We start from the raw sequence: 22,538 nt of genomic DNA, 5'->3' as shown, positions 1-22,538 counted from the left end.
AATTTGTACAAAGCCATCTTTTTTTTCTAATTTAATACTTTGGAATGGATAGCTGTGTATCAAATATGACTAAGAATTTCAAATATATTTGTTAATTTAAAACTTGTTCCAGTAGTTCTCCTTTTGTTCCTTGTTGGTCTCTAAAAGAAATGCGGGAACTGCTTTTTTTCCCTCCTCTTCCTAAAGATTTTTGCCTATGCTTCCCTTTCACTTGTAAGATGTTTCACGTAGGCAGATTATTGGTAACACAGTGGTTAGAATGCAGTTCTGCAGGCTACTTCTGCTTACTGCCGGCTGACTACAATTTGGCAGTTTGAGTCTCACCAGCTCAAGGTTGACTCAACCTTCCATCCTTCTGAGGTCGGTAAAATGAGGACCCAGATTGTGGGTGCAATATGCTAACACTGTAAACCACTTAGGGAGGGCTGTAAAGCACTGTAAAGTGGCATATAAGTCTAAGTGCTATTGCTATTGCTATCAGATGCAACCTAGAGAATACTACCACAAAAAAACAAAGCCAGTTGGAATACGGTTAGCCACCAATTCCTGTCCTACTCAAATATTTTAAATCAAAACTTTGTGATGTTACCTCAAGATATTACCAAATAGAGGAAGAGACAGACTATGATTCTAATACAGTCTGGCAACTGTTCTTTTTAAATTGTTGAGAAATGGGAACTTCTGCTTACATCTCTTGGAGCTCTTTCTAGCTATCATTACTGAAAGCAGACAAGGTTTTCTACCATTTTTGAAGTGGGTAACAGATGCAAATTGCCACACATGCTCTAAATTGTCATCACAGTTAAATGCAAGCATTTTACAGTGTTGAAACAAACTTACATTAGGAAAGGAGCCTTGGGGTATTACTGTGGGAACCATGGCAGAGGACTTATAGTTAGAAGATAGAGGTCATAACATGTACTGTAGTTTGGCTACCAGGCATAGGAATTTTTAGAAGTATATGGAAATGCAATTTTTATAAGCCTGGTGCAAATTAAATGAGGTAGAAAAATGGGTTTATAAAATATCCAAAATAGGAGAATTCTTTTGTTTTTAAAATGATCTGTATGTGCTGTTTCAGTATGTAGTGGTGAAGGAGCACCAAACCAATAGTAGCAAATATGGGTTTACTCCTTCAGTTCCACAAAACAAACAGTCATTTATCTGCAGTGGAGAAGAAAGCCACTTTCCCGAACAATTTCATTCTGGTTTTTAAAAAGGGTTCTTATCTACATGTGTATTTGCAGAAAGTATGTAGGATTTTAATATGCAGCAAGCCCTGAATATGGAAGTTAACTGAACATCCCCCAAAGTAAAGGGAGGCTATACAAGGTCCTTTAGAAGAATTTATTTTATTAAAATAACTGATGACTCTAAATCACAGATCATGAATTTAGAATCACATGTCCAAAGATACAATTGAAGATATTAGCAATAGAATTAACTTCTTTCTTAACTGCCAAGTTTCAGAGTCTTCTCTAATTACTCTTGTCTTTGCCTTATGTGTCCAAACTGTCTTAGCCTTATTATGAGTGCTTCAAGATGTTTTATTTTTATTTTATATTATTTGTTGTTGCAGTTCAAGGTAGTCTCCAAAATAATTTCAAGCATTACAAATGAAAGGAAATTCATTTTTTCTTGGCTCAGACTTTCTGCCGGTCCAGATTTTACAACCGTATGTTACAATTGGAAAGAGAACTGCCCTGACAGTATATATCTTTGTTATCTATATGATATCTCTACATTTTAATGTTGTGTGTTCATTTATCATACATACATACATACATACTTTTCAATAAATTAGTAAGATTCAGAACACACTAATGGTAAAAGTCTCAAGAACAAATATGAGCTTTAAATTGAAATCTAAGGATTTGGTTTGATTGGGAATGTGTCCCAGCTAAAGCCAAATGAGTAGAAGTACATATTTTATCTTCTAGACCTGGTGACTTTTTCAAAAGTCCCATGAATACCTGTTTAAGAGTTAGAAACAAGTGTCTCCGCTGAACAACCAGCCTAACCATCCAAAATGTAAAAAATAAAAAATAAGAACTGACTCTTATATTTTGTTCTATCCCAAAAATCAGGTAGACTGAGCAGGAGTGGGATTCAGTTTTTTTAACAACCAGTTCTGCGGACATAGCTTGGTTGGTGGGTGTGGCTTGGTGGTCATGTGACTGGGTGGGCGTGGCCAACTCAACATCATTCATGTCAAGTGGGGCTTCTGCTCGCCTGGCCTCTCTGACAGTGGGGATGCTGCAATGGTCATAAGTGTGAAAAATGGTCATAAGTCACTTTTTTCAGTGCCATTGTAACTTTGAATGGTCACTAAATGAACTGTTGTAAGTCAAGGATTGCCTGTACAAAAGTACAAAAGCTTCTTTGCTTGCAAAAAGCTGCCCTAAATACCAATCATTAGATTAAAAATACCTGCAAGCCAGAGTTACAAATCAGGCAGGGTGTCAGAGCACTTTGAAGAATGAAAATAGTTAAAATGCAGTGATGCAGCCATCTGTCGCTCATAAAGTGAAACTTTTTAGCAGGGAGGTCATTTAAACTCTCCAGAAAAAGCACACCCAGGAAAAGCAATACTTAGATCCATTTGCACCACTTAAAGATACCAGCTAGTCTTGCTCACCTCACAAGATATCCTAAGGAAATCATCCAGATTTAAGGAAAGGTTACATGCCCCCCAGAAAGGCAGTAAAAAAATCAGTGCCAAGCTTGCATCCTGCCTCTTGGAAGTATACCCCAAAAAGACAGTGCCAGATACTACTAAAGCAGTGAAGAAAGACCTCCTCCCCAGATAGAAAAAGAAACCATGAGGCAGGAAAAAATTCAAACACAATACAAATAATTAAATCACAACAGTAGCTGTTGCTTGTTGAAGCTGAATAGGGAAAATTATCCCATCAATAAATACAGGATTAAATGTCACCAAGCACAAAAGTAACCTTCACCAAAACCCAGTTTTAGACCAAAACTCAGAAAGTATATGTAAACTCACATTTGAATGTCAATCTTTCTAGCTAGCCAAGAAGCCTTGCTGAATGTCATTCATCTTGGTTCTCTGTCACTAAAAGCTTTGCTTCATTATTCAATTATTTCTTCAAAGTACTGATTGTCTAGGGAAGTATTTCCTCCCAACAGCAATGTAAAAAATCTTAAAACAACCCTTCCCCTTTAAGAAAGCCAAGCCTCAGAAGCTCCGGAGACAGGAAGTCTAGGTGTTCTGGCAAGAATGTAATAAGGGTGGAAAAAAATGAAAGGAGATTGCTTCTAACTACTGGTTCTCTGAACTGCTTAGAAAGTTAACAAGGGGTTCTATAGAACTGGACAGAACCGGTAGAATCCCACCCCTGGGGCTGAGGTCTCAGAGATCATCTGAGTTATTCAGGTTCTCCTCATATGACCTCTTCTGAGATCCACAAACAACTTCTGCACAGCAAACAGCAAAATTATTGGAGGTGGAGTGGAAAACTTAATTCTGATAAACCCTTGAAGACTGACTGGTTGCATCCAGTACTAGCCTCCTTATTCAGTTACATTGTCTCCAGATTTCTAAGGACTAAAGAGCTAGAAACAGTCCAGCTAATATCTGTCCAAGTAGCCTTCTATGTATTCTCTAGACTACTTGCTGACTGACTGACATGCTGATCCAGTCATAAATCCAAATTCAATAATCCTGTTATTGAGTATATATGGTTGCTTACCCCAATGGTAAAATTGCTTGGAGTTTTTTACTTCATCAGTTTGGATTAATCCATCCAATGTTTAGATGTCTTATTATTGAGAACTGATTGGGATGTTGAACCAGATAGATTTCTTATGCTTATTCAGTTAATTATATTGGGTGTTCTGTCCCACCCGTATCCACAGATGAAAACTTAAAGTTACAGAGTTCAAATACTTTACGTAAACAAAACCAGAGACAGAAGATTCAATTGCTCTGTTATCACAGTCCTTTGGCAATCCTCCTAGAATCTGTCCGGCAATTCTGTATAATTCGTAAATCATAATGCAGTAATCAGACGCAAGTCTTTCCAAGGCGAAGTTCACTTTGTTTCCAGCAAAGATTACTAACTCGTATGCTCCCTTATATCCTCTAAGAGAGGGCGTGTCAGTCTCATTAATTAATCCTTTGCTGGACGTCTCTTTTCTAATTGAGATTGACATCTCAATCTTCTCCTAGTTCTGGCATTCATCCAGCATCTGGCAGTTTCCTCACCGCTTGAAGCCTCTGATACACTTTCCTGATTAACAGTTAACACCTGAGGTGTAATTAGGGAAGTAGATTCAGGGGAGAGAGTGGACTCTGAATCCTCCAATAAATCAGGTTCATCTCTCAAATCCAACCCCTCTCCCTCTACTTGACTCCCCTCTAAGTCACTTAATAATGCAGGCTCGAATCTCAGTGCCAGATCGTCTTCATCGCTCGAACCCACATCTCTTGACTGATCAGGTTCAAGTCTCAGAGTCACAACAATTGGGCATTTGCTAAATTAAAGGGAAAATAAAATAGATCAGACTAGATCTGTATCAATTCCAAAACTACATGCTATTACTGAAATGCATGTAAGGGTTTTTGAGTATGGCTTATTACCCGAATAATAATTTTAAAGTTGTAGTAATGAGACCATAAAAATTTCATGGTTCATTTAATCCCTTCATATTGGAAACTAACCTTGCCTTCCAAATAAGTCCATAAAATTATAATTTTCTTGTTTACAAGCATTATAAAAATAATTTCTGGGGCATTAAAAACCTGGAAAATAAATGAGGTTTCATTTATATTTTTAGAAAAATGCTGTTTTGTTGGCATTGATGTGTGGGAGTGGCTATTTATTTATTTGGACTTTAATTGGGAAACAAAGAAAAACGTGTTCTAGGCTTTGATGGAAATGTCTTATGCTTGTCAAGGGATGGAATTCAAACTGTGGAAGTCTGGGAATGATTTCCTGCTTGAACAACAATTCAGGATCCTCCTTTCATCTCTTTTATTCTGTAGACCTGAATCGAAACTCTGTAACTGAAAGAAAATGTGTTGTAATTCCTAGGTCAGAGGAAAGAAACAACTGGGTAAAAGGTTACTGTTTATCGAAAGTAATTTGCAATACCTGCTTGTTTGTCCTGAGAAACAGATTCTGATATCCTGCGGTAAAATTTATCATGTTATTGCTTGAGAGCATTTGCGTGTGCATTTGGTGAGTACAGGTAGTCTTCGACTTACAACAGTTCATGTTGTGCCTGTCCGAAGTTAAAATGGCATTGAGGAAAGTGACTTATGACTTTTTCACGCTTACAACTATTGCAGCATCCCCATTTGTCACGTGATCAAAATTGAGATGCTTGGCACTTGACTCATATTTATGATGGTTGCAATGTCTCGGAGTCATGTGGTCCCCTTTTGCAACCTTCTGACAAACAAAGTCAATGAGAAAGCCAGATTCACCTAACAACCTTATTACTAACTTAACTGCAGTGGTTCACTTAACAACTGTAGCAATAAAAGTTGTAAAATGGAGCAAAACTCACTTAACGAATGTCTCATTTAGCCACAAAAATTTAGGACTCGATTGTGCTTGTAAATCAAGGACTACAAGAACATAAAGAAGGGAAAAGTAATTCAGAAATATGAGACAGCTGTAGTCAAGCATTTCTGCTCTGTAAAATGCTAACTATTATTCTCCTGGAATGTTGTGCTCTGTCTTTTCCACATGTTGTTCATCTAGAACCTAGATTTCCAAGAGCAAAATAATGTAATTACTTAATGTATACTGTATATTAGCCCTTAGAGTGGCTATTTTATTATAGCATTCCAGTTATATCAATTATAATTTAGAGTCCATTCTGGCTTATTTTAGGTTAAGTGATGGAAAATGTAACTGAAATTCCAAGCATGCCAGAATGCAAAGGACCTGAATTCTGGCTCCTTACAATTCCAAGTGTTCCACCCACCATATAATTCGCAATATTTAGCAGTAGTTAAGAGCCTATGATTTCTAACATATTTTATGCCCCACTTTATTGTTTCTGTCTTTTAATTTTTTCCTCTCATTATTTTTAACATACATTTTCTGCTCATAAATATTTTTAATATGAATATCATGGTTGCTTATAATTGTCATAGATGCCCAAATTTGAATATTGAATATATTTTGGCCATCTGAAATGATTGGGACAAGAACAGTTAAGAGTCATATACTGTGAAGACAATTTATACTTTCTTCATCCCACCATTTCCTCTCTTTAGACGCTGATCTGGAAGTCATTTTAAACAAGCACTCCCTAGGGGTTAGTAGTTGTACTTGTGAACTACAACTACTACTACTACGTGAAACTTGGCTTTATGCCAGTAACTGTGAGAGTCCTGGTGGACAATCACTTGAATATGAACCAACAGTGTGCAGCAGCATCCAAAACAATGGAATGCAGTCCTAGGATGCATAAATAGAGGGATGGAATCAAGTTAATGTGAAGTTTTAGTAACGCTTTACAAAGCCTTAGTAAGACTACACTTGGAATACTGCATCCAGTTCTGGTCACCACTATGCAGAAGAAATGTTGAGACTCTGTAAAGAGTGCAGAGAAGAGAAACAAAAATGATGAGAGGGCTGGAAGCTAAAACATATAAACATATAAAGAACGGTCACAGGCATTGGGTATTGTTGAGGTAATTCCCCGTTAGGAGAATGAGCGCACACAGGGAGACGTATTTGAGAGTAGTGTTTGAATAATACACACACAGCACACAGATACACTGTACAGTAAATGTTGGTTTTTACTTCCAGAAACTTTTAAGCAAAGTTCAAGATAAGCAGTCCAAAGTCATTCACAGGTTAAATCAGTCAGTTTTCAGTCCAGGAATAATCCAATAACAAAGTCCAGTGTCAAAAAGTTCAGTAGCAGACTTACATCAAATCCAGGAATAACAGTCAATACAGGAACGGTAAAACTCTCCAACAGAAGGAAACAGAGAGACTCACTGAGACACACTCTCTTCTGAGACTAAGACTAAACAACCCAGGTTTCTGGCTCCATCTGATCGCTGTTTGAGAAACCACACCTAATTATAACTTTGCATTTTCTTAAAGATACAATTTTAAAATATTTATCCTGGTTTATATATTTTCAACCCAAATACCCGTTAGGTAACTTATATTCCTAACAGGTATGTCTAGTCTAATGAAAAGAAGGACTAGAGGGGACATGGTAGCACTATTCCAATATTTTGAGGGGGTCCTTCAAAGATGAGGAAATCAAACTATTTTCCAAAGCACCAAAAGGGAAGTCGAGAAACAATGAATGGAAACTAACCAAGGAGAGAAGCAGTTTAGAACTAAGGAGAAAGCAATCAACCAATGGAATAGCTTGCCTTCATAAGTTGTGGGTGCTCCATCACTGGAGACTTTCAAAAAGAGACCAAGCAACCATTTGCCTGAAATAGTATAGGGTTTCCTGCTTGAGTAAGGGGGCTGGACTAGAAGAACTCCAAGGTCCCTTCCAACTCTATTATTCTATGTTGTAGCTGTCATGATTTTCTAGTGTTGCAAATGAATCATCATCTAGGACTAGTTAAACAAACTCTATTGTGTGGAATACAGCAAAAAAGTGGGAATTATCTCTCTCCTTACCTGCTATTCTCTAGGAATACAGTTGCTAGGAATACAGTTGCCATAGCATAATTATTGACCATGTATCTTAAACCTCTCACAGGCACAATGTAATAAAACTTCTCTCCTTGATTACATAACTGTCAGAGTGTTTGCAGCACATCTGACCAGCACACAAGTAAATAATTCTGCAGCATTCATTTACATAAGAAACTTCTTTAAATAAAATACCATGCAGCAGAAGTCAGCATAAAAATTCAGGAACACAGAAGTACTATTCACAGAAGCAAGATATATGTCGGGCTACAGAACTTTTCCCATTCAATCAATTAGAATGAACTTCTGGAAACATATCAAAACGTATCAAAAAGGAATCCTTTATTGAGATGAGACAATTCATGTAGGGGTTAAAAACAGCGACTAATGTCTCTCAGGATTACCAGGATAGATAAGGGAGTTTAGAACCCCTCCCCTTCTCTCAATGTGTATTTTGTGAAACAAAAGCCAGTATGTTTATTCCACCCCCATCCCTTCTGAAGGAACGATCTTTTTCACAGTTTCCCAAGCATACATCTCACTGGAATGTTTATGGTCCTCTCATCTCCTGGCTGTGCCTCTCAGAGGTGTTAAGTTCCGGCCATCTGGGATTCCTCTCTCCATTGTATCATGTGTGGGTTATACAAATTCAATATAAGATTGAATGTATTCAAGTTACCTCAAGAAAGGATTTCTTTATCAGTCTCCCCCACCCCACACCTTTTCTTCTTCCACTGAAGAAATGACAGATACATGAATCTGACATCCTGCCCTCCTTAAAAAACAGATAGGTCTACCTGGAAAAAAACAAAAATTATGCATTAAATTAGCAATTCCGGATGGTTTATCAGGATATTTTAGGTGGAACTTTCATAGTAATGGGGGTGCTTTTACGTGTTGTTTGGCTACCCACTCATTTTCTGAGGAAGGAAGGTGTTTCCAAGCTACTAAATATTGTGCGGATCCACATTGACTGCATGAATCAAGGATATCTTTAATTTCAAAATATTGTTCCCCATGTAGCATGATGGGGGTTGGAGGTGTAGGAAGGGGGGAGGTCTGAGGTTTGAAGTGATCTCCGGTTTGAGCAAGCTACAGTGAAATACTGGATGAATCTGCCTAAGTGTTTTTGGAAGTCGAAGCTCTACCGTCATGGGGTTAATAATTCTGGAGATTGGAAATGGGCCAATGAATTTTGGTCCTAATTTCTTAGAGGGTTGTAATGATTATAATTTTGTGGACAAATATATCAGGTCCCCAATCTTGAAAGGTTTAAGGTCGCAATGTTTTTTGTCTGCTTGAGCTTTGACGACTGCTCTAGCTTCCTGTAAAGACAATCTTACCACTGGCCACATGGCTTGTAAATTATCCATCCACTCCTTAAGGGTGGGAATTTCAGGTTCTTTGGTGGGTAGTTCTGGCATGGGGTTGAATTCTTGGCCCATGGCTACTTGGAATGGGGTGAACCCCGTGGTACTATGGACTGAGTTATTGTATGCTACCTCTGCAAAAGGAAGAAGGTCAGTCCAATTGTCCTGTTGGTAATTAATAAAGCATTTAAATATTGTTCTAATACGCTGTTCACTCTCTCCGTTGATTCGTCAGTTTGGGGGTGACTTGATGACGACAATCCCTGGGTGGAGCCTAATAGGTTTAAAAATGCCTGACAAAATTTGGATGTGAACTGAACACCCCTATCTGAGATAATCTGCTGGGGAGTTCCACGAAGGTGATAAACGTGTATTAGGAACATCTTTGCCAATGCCTTGGCAGTTGGGATCTTTTGGCATGGAATAAAGTGAACCTGTTTGGAAAAAAGATCAGTTACAACCCAAATGATAGTATTCCTAGAACTTTCGGGAAGCTCCACTATAAAGTCCATAGAGATCTCTTTCCAGGGTGCAGAAGGGTCTGCTACTGTTTGTAAAAGTCCAGGATATTTTCCTTGTCTTCTCTTTGCAGCCGCACAGGTGGGGCAGCTTGCAACATAGTTTTCAATGTCCTTTTTGAGGGACGGCCACCAAAATTATCTTTTGATGAGGTGCAGGGTTTTTACAAACCCAAAGTGTCCCGCTATTTTGGAGTCGTGGCAGCATTTCATGAGGTACATTCTCTGGCTTGCAGGGACATAAAGTTTGTTCTCTACCCAAGCCAGTCCATCTTTGAGTAAACAAGCATTTTTGTTAGCCTGGAGCCAGTCGTCCTTTAGTAGTGCCTCCTTAAATATTGACGTCGTTGTGTATTCAGTCAGGGATGATTTTTTTTCTCTCTTGTGCCCGGGTGATTACTTTGGCTGCTAGTTGGGTCGGTTGGATCATTGTTTTTATAACCTCAATCTTTTTGCTGTTGAATTGGGATTTTCTGGACAGTGCATCTGCTAAGAAGTTCTTTCTCCCAGGAAAATATTTGAGAGTGAAATTAAATTGTTTAAAGTATTAAGCCCACCTTGCTTGTTTTTCGGAGAGTTTCTGTGGATTTCTCAGGGCTTCCAGACTTTTGTGATCAGTCCATACTTCAAAGGGGATTTGGTTTCCTTCCAGGAAATGTCTCCATGTGAGCATTGCCCACCTCACAGCATATGCCTCTTTCTCCCATATGGACCATCTTTGCTCAGTTTCCGTCAGTTTCTTGGATGTATAAGCCCATGGTTGTAATTGTCCACTTCCATTCTTTTGGAGGAGGACTGCTCCAACTGCAACATCACTAGCATCTGCTTGGATAACAAAAGGTTGTTCGGGATCTGGGTGCTTAAGGACCGGTTCTGTGGGAGTAGACGTTTGAGTTTCTCGAATGTCGCTTGGCATTCCATTGTCCAGATAAGGGGTTGCCCTGGTTTGGGTTTCTCCCCACCCCTTTCATTTTTAGCAAGTTCATGATTGGGAGGGCGATGTTTGCAAAAGCTGGAATGAATTGGCGATAAAAGTTCGCAAACCCCAGGAAGCTTTGCAGTTGTTTGCGGGTGTGCGGTGGGTCCCAGTCCAATACAGCTTTTACTTTCTGTGGGTCCATCTCTATTCCTTTGTGGGATATCCTATAACCCAAATAGTCATTTTTTTCTTGGTGGAATTCGCATTTAGAGAGTTTTGCATATAGTTTAGCGTCTAAGAGTTTTGTGAGCACTGCACGGAGTAGCTTGATGTGTTCTGCCATCGTTTCCATGTAGATTAAAATATCATCAAGATACACTAGAACCCCTTTCATGAAGGGTTTCATTGATCAATTGCATAAACATGGCAGGCGCTCCTTGCAGTCCAAAGGGGAGCATTTTAAATTGGTAGCATCCCAATGGTGTGTTAAAACTGTCTTCCACATCCCCTTCCTTTATTCTGATGCAGTAATGTGCCTCTCGTAGGTCTAACTTTGAAAAAAAAATTTCCTTTCGAGAGGTGGGCAAACATATCCTTCATGAAAGGGAGTGCAAATTGTGTTTAATTTTTTGTAATTAACACACAAGCGTACTGAGCCATCTTTCTTTTTGCGGAATAACACTGGAGCAGCTATTTTTGGTCGGGCGGGTTTGATGAAACCCCTTTTTAAATTTTTGTCAATAAATGCCCTGAGTTCTTTTAGTTCTCTGGGAGACATGCAGTACATTTGTGGTTTTGGGAGTTTAGCCCCTGGTAGGATTTTGATAGCGCAGTCTGGCGCGATGGGGTGGGAGTTCATCACAAGCTTCCTTGCTACATACTTGGGCCAGATCCTGGTACTCACTGGGGATGTTAAAGGGTTCAGCTGACTATCCGGTTATGGCTGACTCTGTTCTCTGTTCCTATTACGTCTCTCTGGAATTGTATGGTTCCTTTCCTCCAATTTATTTTTGGATTCCATTTCCGCAGCCATGTGAGACCCATTCCTGGGGCTACAATGAATGTGAGCATCTCACTATGGTTCCCTAATCTTATTTTCAATGGTTTTGTGGTAAACCTAGCTGGCTCCCCCCCACTATAGTTGCATCTAATTGGCAGAAAGCAATGGGATTTTCCATTTCTTTCAGTTGGATCCCCAATTTCTCTGCAAGGGGGGGATTTATTAGGCATTGGGTGCATCCCGAATCCAGCAACACTGCAACTTCCTCCCCCTTCTCTCGGCTGAAGATAAACAGTCATAGTGATTGGTTCAGTTGGGTTGCTTACCAGCGGGCTGTCTTCCAGATCACTTTCGGACAGGCTCAGGTCCCCACGGAGCATTGGGGGTTCTTCCTCTGGGTTGGGGGGATCGGAATCCCACAGCTACTTGGCCCCTCAGGCCAGTCTCCTTTCCTCGAGGGCTAGATGTTCCAGGTTCCCCCTGCCCCCTGATGGGTAGTCTGGCTGTCTGGCAGAGATTTTCGAATGGCATTCTGCTGCCCAGTGTCCCTCCTTTCCACACTTAAAGCAACCAGACGTTCTTGGAGTCATGGTGGTTTTGGGGTTTGAAAATTTCCCATTTCCCCAGGGATGGGGATCTTTTCCAAAACTTGCCACTGTGGTACTGGTTACGAGTCATGTCTATCTCCGCCTCCTCTGACATCATGTACCATTCATGCAGGAGGTTTGGGGCCCCACGGGCCAGGCAGGCAGCGTATAGGTCGTCATTTAGTCCATCTTTCAATCAACAGACTAGGATATCCTCTGGTCAGTTGACTCAGCCAGCCAGGTCATGAAATTCCTCAGTGTATTAAGCTACTGGGCAATGGCCTTGCTTTACGACTCTGATGTGGTCTCGGGCTTTTTTAACTGTGAGAGGGTCTTCGAAGCAGTGGTGTAGGGCCGTCATGAAGCGGTCAAGGTTCCTTAATTCTGGGGCATTGATGTTTTGGGGCATCACCATCCATCTGGCTGCTGTCACTTCCAGGGCCAGGGTGATTACTCATACTTGGGATCCCTGGTTTTGGAAATTCTGCCTGTATTCTTGCATGTAGGTGAGGATTTGCGCCAGATAAAATTCCAGTTTCTGGGGGTCCCCATCGAATTTTTCTCCCAGGGGTGGGACCTTCCTCTGCAGTTGTATGTCTCTGGGTTGGCCAGGGTTAATCCACTGTTCTGGGGCATTTAGCGGTTGGGTACCTGGTATGGCTGCTGGTTCTTCAGCTTGTCCCGTTGCCCAATCATTCTCAGTTGAATCCAGGGTGGCGGCTTGGGTTCTCTCATTTTCCGGTTCCCTCGCTCTCCTGTGTTGGCGTCCTGGTTCATCCCTCACCTTGAGGTTCTCCAGGGCTTCCCTCACGAGGCGATTTATGTACCGTCTCAGTCAGTTGTTGGCCGGTGGCTCTTTGTCCCATTCTTCCTGATCTGGTAGGGCCTCCAGCTCTAATTTCCACCCGAGTTTATGATTACCTCGGCTGAGGGTTACTCCCCTGGTTCTTCTGTTCCAGCTGTCTCTCTTTCCTATGCCTATAGGCCACCAGAGCTTTGTGGCGGTTTTGTAGGCAGCTTCACCATCTTCGATGGGGTGTACCGAGTCAGTATCTGGCTGGGTAACGGTTGACATTTCTTTCCAGCATTTGGCTTCCCCTTGGTCCTTACTGTACTCAAACATTTTCCTTTCCTGCAGGGTCCCCTCTATAGAGTGAAGGTTTTTTTTAAAAAAAAAATTTTTTTACTCTCCAGGCTGACCTCTATTGCAGACGCTGCTTTATGTCAGGCTACAGAACTTTTCCCATTCAATCAACAAGAATGAACTTGAAATGTATCAAAACGTATCAAAAAGGAATCCTTTATTGAGATGAGACAATTCATGTAGGGGTTAAAAGCAGCATCTAATGTCTCTCAGGCATACAGGGATACATAAGGGAGTTTAGAACCCCTCCCCTTCTCTCAATGTGTATTTTGTGAAACAAAAGCCAGTATGTTTATTCCACCCCCATCCCTTCTGAAGGAACGATCTTTTTCACAGTTTCCCAAGCATACATCTCACTGGAATGTTTATGGTCCTCTCATCTCCTGGCTGTGCCTCTCAGAGGTGTTAGGTTCCGGCCATCTGGGATTCTCTCTCCATTGTATCATGTGTGGGTTATACAAATTCAATATAAGATTGAATGTATTCAAGTTACCTCAAGAAAGGATTTCTTTATCAGTCTCCCCCACCCCACACCTTTTCTTCTTCCACTGATATAGATATAAATATATAGAGATAGATAGATAGATAGATAGATAGATAGATATAGATATAGATATAGATATAGATATATAGCTGTTTTGGATGGTCTGTTTCTCTTGGCTTGTTTTACAAAAAAATATGTTTCAACATTTTAATTATTTCTAACATGTGAGTGCCAGACTTAATTGATTTTCTCTGTTGCTTTTCATTCACTGAACGCTTTTTTTCTCTTTTTTTATAGCCTTTCCATGCCGATGGCTGGTGTGATACTATCAACAACCGAGCCTATTGTCAGTATGATGGTGGTGATTGTTGTTCCTCCACAGTCTCCTCAAAGAAGGTAACTGATATGTTAGTTATCCATTATAGAAAATGGAATATACCTTATATATTTTCAGATTAGCCGACAATTTTAAATTATAAAAGATATCTACAAAATATACAACACATTTAAGTACCTGCATTTCCCATATATACATATGGACAAGCTCATCTGCATGTTAAATTTTTGACCAAAATATCATGAAAAATGTGGATCGGCTTATCTGTGGGTGATGCGTTTTTTTAATGGTATTTTGGTTAAAAATTCAAGAGTCCATAACTTATTTACTATTGATTAAATTGGTATCCTGATTTTATTATTTTACAATTAACTCAAAGTGGTGAACATATGTAATACCTCTTCCTCCTATTTTCCCCATAACAATAACCCTGTGAGATGAATTGGGCTGAGAGATTGCGACTGATCCAAAGTCACCCAGCTGGCTTTCATGCCTAAGGCAGAACTAGAACTCTCAATCTCTTGGTTTCTAGGCCAGCACCTTCACCACTTCAACAGACTGGCCCACTTATCCATGGATGGACTTATCCACAAGTACATGTGATAAATTAAATTTATAGATAGTGTCTTGCCCCAGATTTCTGTGTATAAATTATATGCTGAACTGCTTGGCCTGCTGCCTAAAAATAACTGAATTTACACAGGAGTTGAATTAACCAAAAAGGAGCTGAATGTTTTTGTTAGTTTGATTTAGTTTTTAAACAGCCACAATAAGTTTCTTTCTTTAGAAATGATGTATTTTATGTGGCACAATTGTAACAGAAAAGGGGTATTTGTGTTGTTTGTCAAAAAAGTCCTCTCAAACTCTCAAGATTACTCAAATGATGGTTCCAAAGAAGTTGATTGCTGGTGTATAAAGTATAAGCAGAATTCACAGGGTGTCTTTTTCAAGTCATAGAACAGAAAGAAACTATCGACTGTTGAAGCTCACAAAGAGACCAGCTCACAAAAGTGTCTCTGGCTTTCCCTTAATTACTCCTTGTGATACTAGATCTCTTTTCAGTGCAGCTCTTTCAAATACTGCTTTGAATGAGCTCCCATTTTATATAATGCTGTGGATGAATGATGAATGGAATGCTAGGTATATACAGATTATCTTTTCTAAGAATATTTACCATTGTGAACAACTAAAAACTGGTGTGTTTCGTCCAACAAGAAGTGCTTCGTGAAGTGTGTTACAGATTTAATCAGTGCTGGCAGAATGGGAGGTCTGTGGTGCTTCATTACATTAAAAAAGCCACCAAATAAGACGACTCAAACTGGTGCACAGAATAAAACTCACAATCAAAACATACAGCAAAGAGAGAAATACCAATGCCAATGAGGAATTATGCAAAAAAGAAAATTTTAACTACTCATCATCAGTCAAACAGGATCTCAAATTGGCATGGCTTCTGGCCTGTTTCAAAATCCATATTTTGAATGTTTTTCTAAAAGAAAGGAGAATTGAGGGAATTAACTTGTCCTTGCACATGGCACCTGCTGATCACTAAAGCAAGTCCTTTGTCATAATACAATTCTTAAATCCAACTCAACTGTTTCTTAGGTTTGTGTGGAAGTCTGGAAAAGAAAGTTGCTTTAGTGGATAACAGAACTATCATGCTTTTTAGCAAATATCTCAAATTAGTCTCTTGAATTGAGCAGGACCTATAAGCAGCTCAGAATTTAGTTCCTGCCCTTCTTGAATGAAGAAATGGAAATAATCTTACGTCAGTGTTGGAAGATGGAAAATGATTTGGTTTTATTCTGTTTTGGTTCTGTCAGAACTTTTTATTTTGCTCTTAGGTTCCTGGTCTCTATAATATATTGGGCATCATCTTGGAAAATCTGGAGAATTAAATAGCTGATAAATAGGATGTACTACCGATCCATAAGACTGGAGGGTAGAAGAGATGCTTCCCTAAGCTATTCTTCCCTGAATTGTTCTATTCCCTAAATGCCACTGTTCTTCCAATCCTTCAGGTTGTTCTGTTTCCCAATGGCTGTGATCAGGACGAGTGCACCTGCCGGGATCCAGCAGCAGAAGAAAATCAGTAGCCCGCTGCAGCAGCCACCAGGAGATGTTTGCTGCCAAGGCTCAAATTGGAGGAAATTACAAAGGCTTGAGGGAAAGCATAAATAGGAGAACAGCAAAGGCTGAAGAAAAGGATTCAGGAGAAGCCAGGTCACAACGGTCCTGCACTTGATGTGTAAGTGAATAAAGGAGAAAGGAAATTTTGAAGAGAGAGATGGAGAAGAGAGCAAGAAAACAAAACATCCTTACCATCTTTGGTCAGCTTCTTTTCCATCAGAACTGAAATACTGTATTGTCTTGTCAGCTCTGCTGGCAAACTGGATCTGAACCAAGCCTCAAAGCTACCTTCCTTGCTGCATTAATGGCTTGCCACCTAAACTGTGTCTTTGCTCTGACGTTTTATTGGTGTCCGCCTTTCTAGAGCTTGATTTAGCAAAGCGGGGAGGGAAATGGGATCTGTCTGCAAATATTTAAACATAATTTTATTACAAATCTATATAATATTTTTACTTGCTGTTTAGTAAACTAAATCGTGCTGCTGTGAAATACACTACATTAGAAATGTGGGATCATATAATGAACATTCCCAGAACTCCAGCAGAATTCCAATGAGGCCCTTATAAATATCTAAAGCAGTAATTGCTCCCCCCCCCCCAAAAAAAAAAAATTATGTCACACTTAACTGCAGAATTAAAGTCACATATGAGAATGCTCTATCAGTCATATCTGCCTGCACTTCTACCACAAAGAAACCATGCCTGTTTTTTTTTTTACTGGGCATATATAAATACCCATGCCTCTATTTCCTAAGCAGCATTACAAATAGTAGCCTAAAGAAATGAAAGGCATACAATAAAAGGGGAAAACCCCTCCCAAAAACTTAATGTATTTTAAAACCACTTCTTCATCCATTTTTAAACTTCCAAATCACTCTTTCTTCTGTGTTATACGCTGCTCTCTTCTGCTGTCTTTAACTGGGATGCTTGTTCTGTCATTCTGAAGTCTCACTTCCTTAAATAACGAAGAAGGCAGAAGCATCCTATTAAACAAAATCATTTTTACATTTGACATTCATTCATTCCACACAACAGACCAAATACTTGCCATTATCTCTTAAAATTTCTCTATTTTCCATTATTTAGTAAACATTGTAGGGAGATACATAAACTCATTTACTTTTTTCTAGTTTTAGTATTTATGTATGAGTAACAAACATGCTCTAAACATAGCTCCCTTGACCTTTGATGCATCAATTTTAAAATCTATACTGTTAACTCTGTCAGCCTACTCATCTAACATTTGCTGCAAAACTTCCAAACATGCTGCCAACCAATACACTTCAAGGATTCCTTATACAGTACAGTTATCCATAAATACAGTAAAAGAAGAATGAGTCACCAGCTCCTATTTATTCTCACATGTACTTTTCTTTAATCATGCCTCTTACCATGTTCACCAACTTTCAACTCCATACTTTCAAATCACCCATGATTTAAATGTATTCACTTTTTTACATACTTTCTCTAAATAAGTGTATAATGTATTTCTTTTTTATGTGTTTCTGTTTCATATCCATGCATCTCTTAGTGACTTGATAAAAACTGGTTGCTCACTGCTTGCCTGGCCTAAAGTTGGATTGCTTGTTGTTGTGTCTCCTAGCCTTTACATTAGAATTCTGCAAAACATTTCCCCAAATGCATTTAACAAATCCTATCATAAATGTGTTGCTCAGCCTTGCTATCTTTCCTTGAAGGAGAATAGTAATAACATTTATCAAACTCAGATGCAGCCTTCCCGTTAAATGAGCCAGCCATTCTGTAGGCAAACTATACCTGTGTTTTAAGATTTATACCACCTATATACCATTTCTCAACAGTGAGTATTTATGATAACCTTTTTATCATTTTTTCTCTTTGAACACTGCTATTTATATTTTAATATATATGTGATTTTATTAAGAATTTTGATTGTAATAATTTCTAATACAAACTAAAAGAGAAAAATGAATAAAAAAGTAAAAAGTGCAATAAATAAATAATATAATATAATAAAAAGAAAAGAGATATATAAAGAATCTTCCAGCTTTCATCACAAGTACAAAGATATGTAATAACTCTTAATCCACTCTGAGGCTATAAACATTGAGCTCTTTATCCCATATACCATCTATAACCAAATCCAAAAAACACCAGTTTCAATCCTCATGTCAACACTAAGTGTATAAAGGATTACTAGAAGTAATAACATATCTTGTGTTAACCTTGTTTTTGAATCTTATATTCCTTCATTTTACTTCAAACAATTCTCATTTTTAGTTCATACAAGTATTGTTGGATTTGATTTGATTTATTCTTTGTCCGATTGCTCAGAGTTGTTTAAGGTTTTAACAAGCCTGTTTTCTAAGTCAAGTAGGAAAACAAAATCCACTCGCTGCAAGTCACTCTCTTGGTTTGTCATTTGTATTTTCCTTTTGCATTTTAAAATCTCAACCAGTGTGTTTTGTCATGAAACATTGTGAAACATCTTTTTCTAGATCATTCTCTTGACCTGTCAGTTGTAAATCTACTTGAGATGCCACCTCTATTGGGTCAGATTAACTTTGTTCTACACCTGTCATTTCCTCAACAACATATTTTGGACATAATATATCCATGGAAGCAGCCATCATTACTGATATTGTTCATATTGTGACTACCATTTTTTAAAATTTCATTCTTCAAAAGTCTCTTTCAATATTTTATCACTGTTACAACATGTTGCAACATTTTACAGGCTTGTAACTTTCCTCTATCCAAAAACTTTAATCCCCTCTAGTGTCCAGTTTTTGAAATCATGAAATTGTTTCTTTTTCTTTTGTCTTCTAATAAGTCTTTCCCATTACCTGTGTGTTCAATATAGTTAATTCCAAAATCTTACTGCAAACGTTTCAATAGTCCAATTTTAATCTAAACTGTTAGCCCATTTATTCCTTCTCTTTTTCTCCATATGCACATTATATAGTATCTTTCATCTTTAATTCTGCAGCAGTCATTATTTTATGTAATTTTTGTTTGGCTTTGTAGCTTCTTAATTTCATTAAGCATTCCTCTGGATAATTCCATTAGCAGAACTCCACACACTTTTGTAGTCCTGTGTAATGTAGTTCTTTTCTCTTGGTTCCCATCGGCTTCTTATATTAGGTCTTTTTGAGGTTATTTTGTTTGAAGAGTAAGCTACCTTTCACACAGAACTTGTACTTCCTCTTCTTGCAGGTCAGAAAAGGAAAGGATAAAGGACAGTGTTGTTTACTAATGATCTTTTAGCCAATTTTGTACTTTGATGTAGAAGGATTGCATGTCTTCAGGGAATAATAGTCTGAAGAGAAGCAATTCAGGGAAAGTGTTACTGCTTGATTTTGCTCACTATATATATGGCCTCATCGTGGGTATTCAATGTATGCTTCCACATTTCTTTTAAACTTAATATATGCACACACACATACAACATCTATAAAGGAAACTTGACATCAACACTCAGAAATTAGAAGTTACTTATCTTTACTATAACATCACAATATATATATAAATAAAAACAACCACAAAGCAATTCTTCATAATTAGTGACTAACCGACTTTCTGAATCCATGTTTTATCTATTTAAATCCAGAAAGAAATCTTTCGGAATGGTTATTACTGATAGGCTTGTCCTCATTGCTAGGCATATTTGATCAGACACCATCTAGCACATTTAGTATTGATTTCGTGATGCAGAATTATAATAGGATAGTTCTTGTGGTTTTTTTTTTTTAAAGAGGTTTTGAATTATAGTATAAAAATGTCAACCTGGTATAAAATCTGTACCAAAATTTATCATACATCCCTTGAGTCTGACACCTTAATTGCCTCATTTTAGTCTTCTTCATCTGGGAATGATGACATTTGTACAGATAATGGGGTAATTTCATCTCTTTCTGGCTCATCTACAATTTTTAAGGATGTTTGAATGCTAAATTAACCCAAGTATGACACTTTAAAAATACACAGGAATACTATTTGGTTAACATGGCTTAATGGGCTCAAAGACCTGAACATACTGAGATGTTCACCTTATGGAACATTCTGTATGACTTGCAACCATCTATCTGGGTTCACAAGTAATTGCTATGTCTCTGCAACAGTTGCTTTCTCCAAACAAAGTATAGTTGGAACTCTAGCAGAGAGAGAAAGTGCTTGAAGTTATCTACTTCTGTAGTCAATGATAATTTTCTTAAAATATCAAATTATGTCTTCTCTTATATGACCCAGAGACTTATAATCTGCATCTAAATAGAAACAGATGTTTGAAATGTGATTGCACCATTGGGTAATCTGGAATAAGTTCTACTGCCTGGATTTGTGTTCACTAATTATATGAAGGGGAAATCATTTAAGGGCACAGAAGCACTGACACCTAACTCAGAAAAATTCATAGACTCTCTAGAATTATGCAAGCATGCCACGATTTGCTGTATGTGCACCAGACGTTGGCAACCACAGCACACATTTTTAATTGGAAAACTTCCAACCACCCTCTACAAATCAGACTTTTATTTCCTTTTTTAAAAAACAAGTTTTTCAGATAAAAAAATTGAAAGAGGTATATATTTATTGGTTATGTATGGATGGAGCATACATATTTAGGAACACGTGTATTGCTACTCTCTCCAGAGGGTGAAATGAGATTGAGTGGGATGGTGATTTCCACAGCAGCACAACCCCTTTTATTCACTTTTGTGTTTCATTTAAAATGATGTTATGAGAAACAAGATTCCCTTTATCACCAGCACTATGGAGAAGACGACGTTGTTGGGTGAGGAATGGGGGGAATCCAGAGGAAGGCTTAATCTCCTCTCCCTTTTGAATGCTGCTTGCCGGGTCATTCTAGATAATGCAAAAGTCATCCAGTGGTCTTTTAGGAAACACTGGGGTCTGCTCAGTAAGGAACAAGTGCAAAGTTCATCTTGGTGCCTGCTAAGCAATTTAACCCATAGTGGTAGAGACACTAAAGATTGGTCATAAGAAATTGGTCATTTTCTGGTATGTGGGGCAAGATAATCTGTACTCCCAATTGCTATGTCTTTGATGCCTCAGTCACATCTTATGATACTGCCTGAGATTCTGAAATTCAGCTTCAAGCCCTATCAGATGTCACGGATTGGCAGCCTTTCACCCACTGACTGGTTTTTCTTAATGCTTAAAATGGCATTAAACTACCGGTAGCTAATTATGTCAAATTAGGTACTGAAAAGTTAGGAGTTGTATTTCTGTGAATAGAGCATTGAGGACAAAGATGTATTACATTCCTCCACTAGAGTTGATTGAAAATATCAATTGATGAAAGGTCCTTTTAGTGAATTGCTCATTTTTACAGTATGAGAATATGGGATTGCCTTTAGCAACGTAGTGCATCACGTCCCCTTTTAGAAGGACAGCTTTATTCACAGTCGAGGCTGCTATTTTTTGTTTTGTATTTGATAATTATTTTTTTATAAAAAATCTATAAAATTAAATAATCTACTGATCCATCTGTGTCTTACTCCATCTTGTTATCTTTGATGTGAAATGAACAGCATTTCCAAAGAAAAAAAATCCGTATCAGCATGAGTTCTCTAGGATAGTAGTTTGGCAAAAAGAATTTATACATATCAATACGTTGTCCCTGAAATTAAATATAAGCCTGCTGTGCTGCAGACCTGCCTTTGCTAGTAAAAGAAATAATTCAATAGCTGACTTACATTTCAGTCCTTGGAATTAACATATGGAAGTTCTTGGAGATCCAATGTATAAAGTTTCACATGGGCAGATAAATTTGTTCCCAATAGGAACCAAGGAAGAAAACCCCAAAATAATGTTGAAGAGACAGCTGCCTTAAATAGTTCCCCCCAAAATGAAATCTTCATTTACTGTACAATGGCCATACTGGTGGTGTGCCTCATTGCACATACACTATTATAAAGGTTATATTTTTGTCTGTTTTTCACTTTAATATTTAATAAAAAATAAGGAATTTTGATGGAAATGGTGCAGTATTAAATGGCTGTCAGAGACTGAGGCCCAATGTTACACTTGCTATGAAGAGGTGCTATTTTTCTTGTTTGGATCACTGGACTTAGCCAGAATCCTTTTCTAATCGTGTTTTTACTGCCTTGTGAAGTAATAGTAATGTCTTTCTAAAGTGCACACTTACCCTACAATGTACTATACCATAAATTTATAGTGGATAATCTGCCCTGTGTGTTATGTTGTAGCAGCTGGGAAATGTAAGTGCAAATTGCAGCATGGACTTGCACAGCATGCCCCCCCCCCCCCAAAAAAATTTTTTTTTGGAGATTACCAATGTCTTGGACTAATACCACTCTATAAAGCCTTAGTAAGACCATACCTAGAATACTGCATCCAGTTTTGGTCACCACACTATACAAAAGATGTTGCAATTAAGA

General features: G+C 38.3%; 1 protein-coding gene across 1 annotated transcript in view; it reads left to right on the top strand.

The window, feature by feature from the left end:
• The window catches only part of PAPPA2 (pappalysin 2), a 180,782-nt gene extending 158,665 nt beyond the window's left edge, over nucleotides 1-22,117 (top strand). The window contains exons 21-22 of the mRNA XM_026703214.2: nucleotides 13,969-14,067; nucleotides 16,030-22,117. Of these exons, the coding sequence (XP_026558999.1) occupies nucleotides 13,969-14,067; nucleotides 16,030-16,104 (174 nt within the window). The 3' untranslated portion in view covers nucleotides 16,105-22,117. The remainder of the gene's footprint in view (nucleotides 1-13,968; nucleotides 14,068-16,029) is intronic.
• The last annotated feature ends 421 nt before the right edge of the window (nucleotides 22,118-22,538 follow it).

The sequence above is a fragment of the Pseudonaja textilis genome, chromosome 3 (genome assembly GCF_049901715.1).
Source record: "Pseudonaja textilis isolate UNSWEBS1 chromosome 3, rPseTex1.2, whole genome shotgun sequence".
NCBI lineage: Eukaryota > Metazoa > Chordata > Lepidosauria > Squamata > Elapidae > Pseudonaja > Pseudonaja textilis.
The sequence above is the reverse complement of the archived record's forward strand: the minus strand, read 5'-3'. Positions and strand labels throughout refer to the sequence as shown.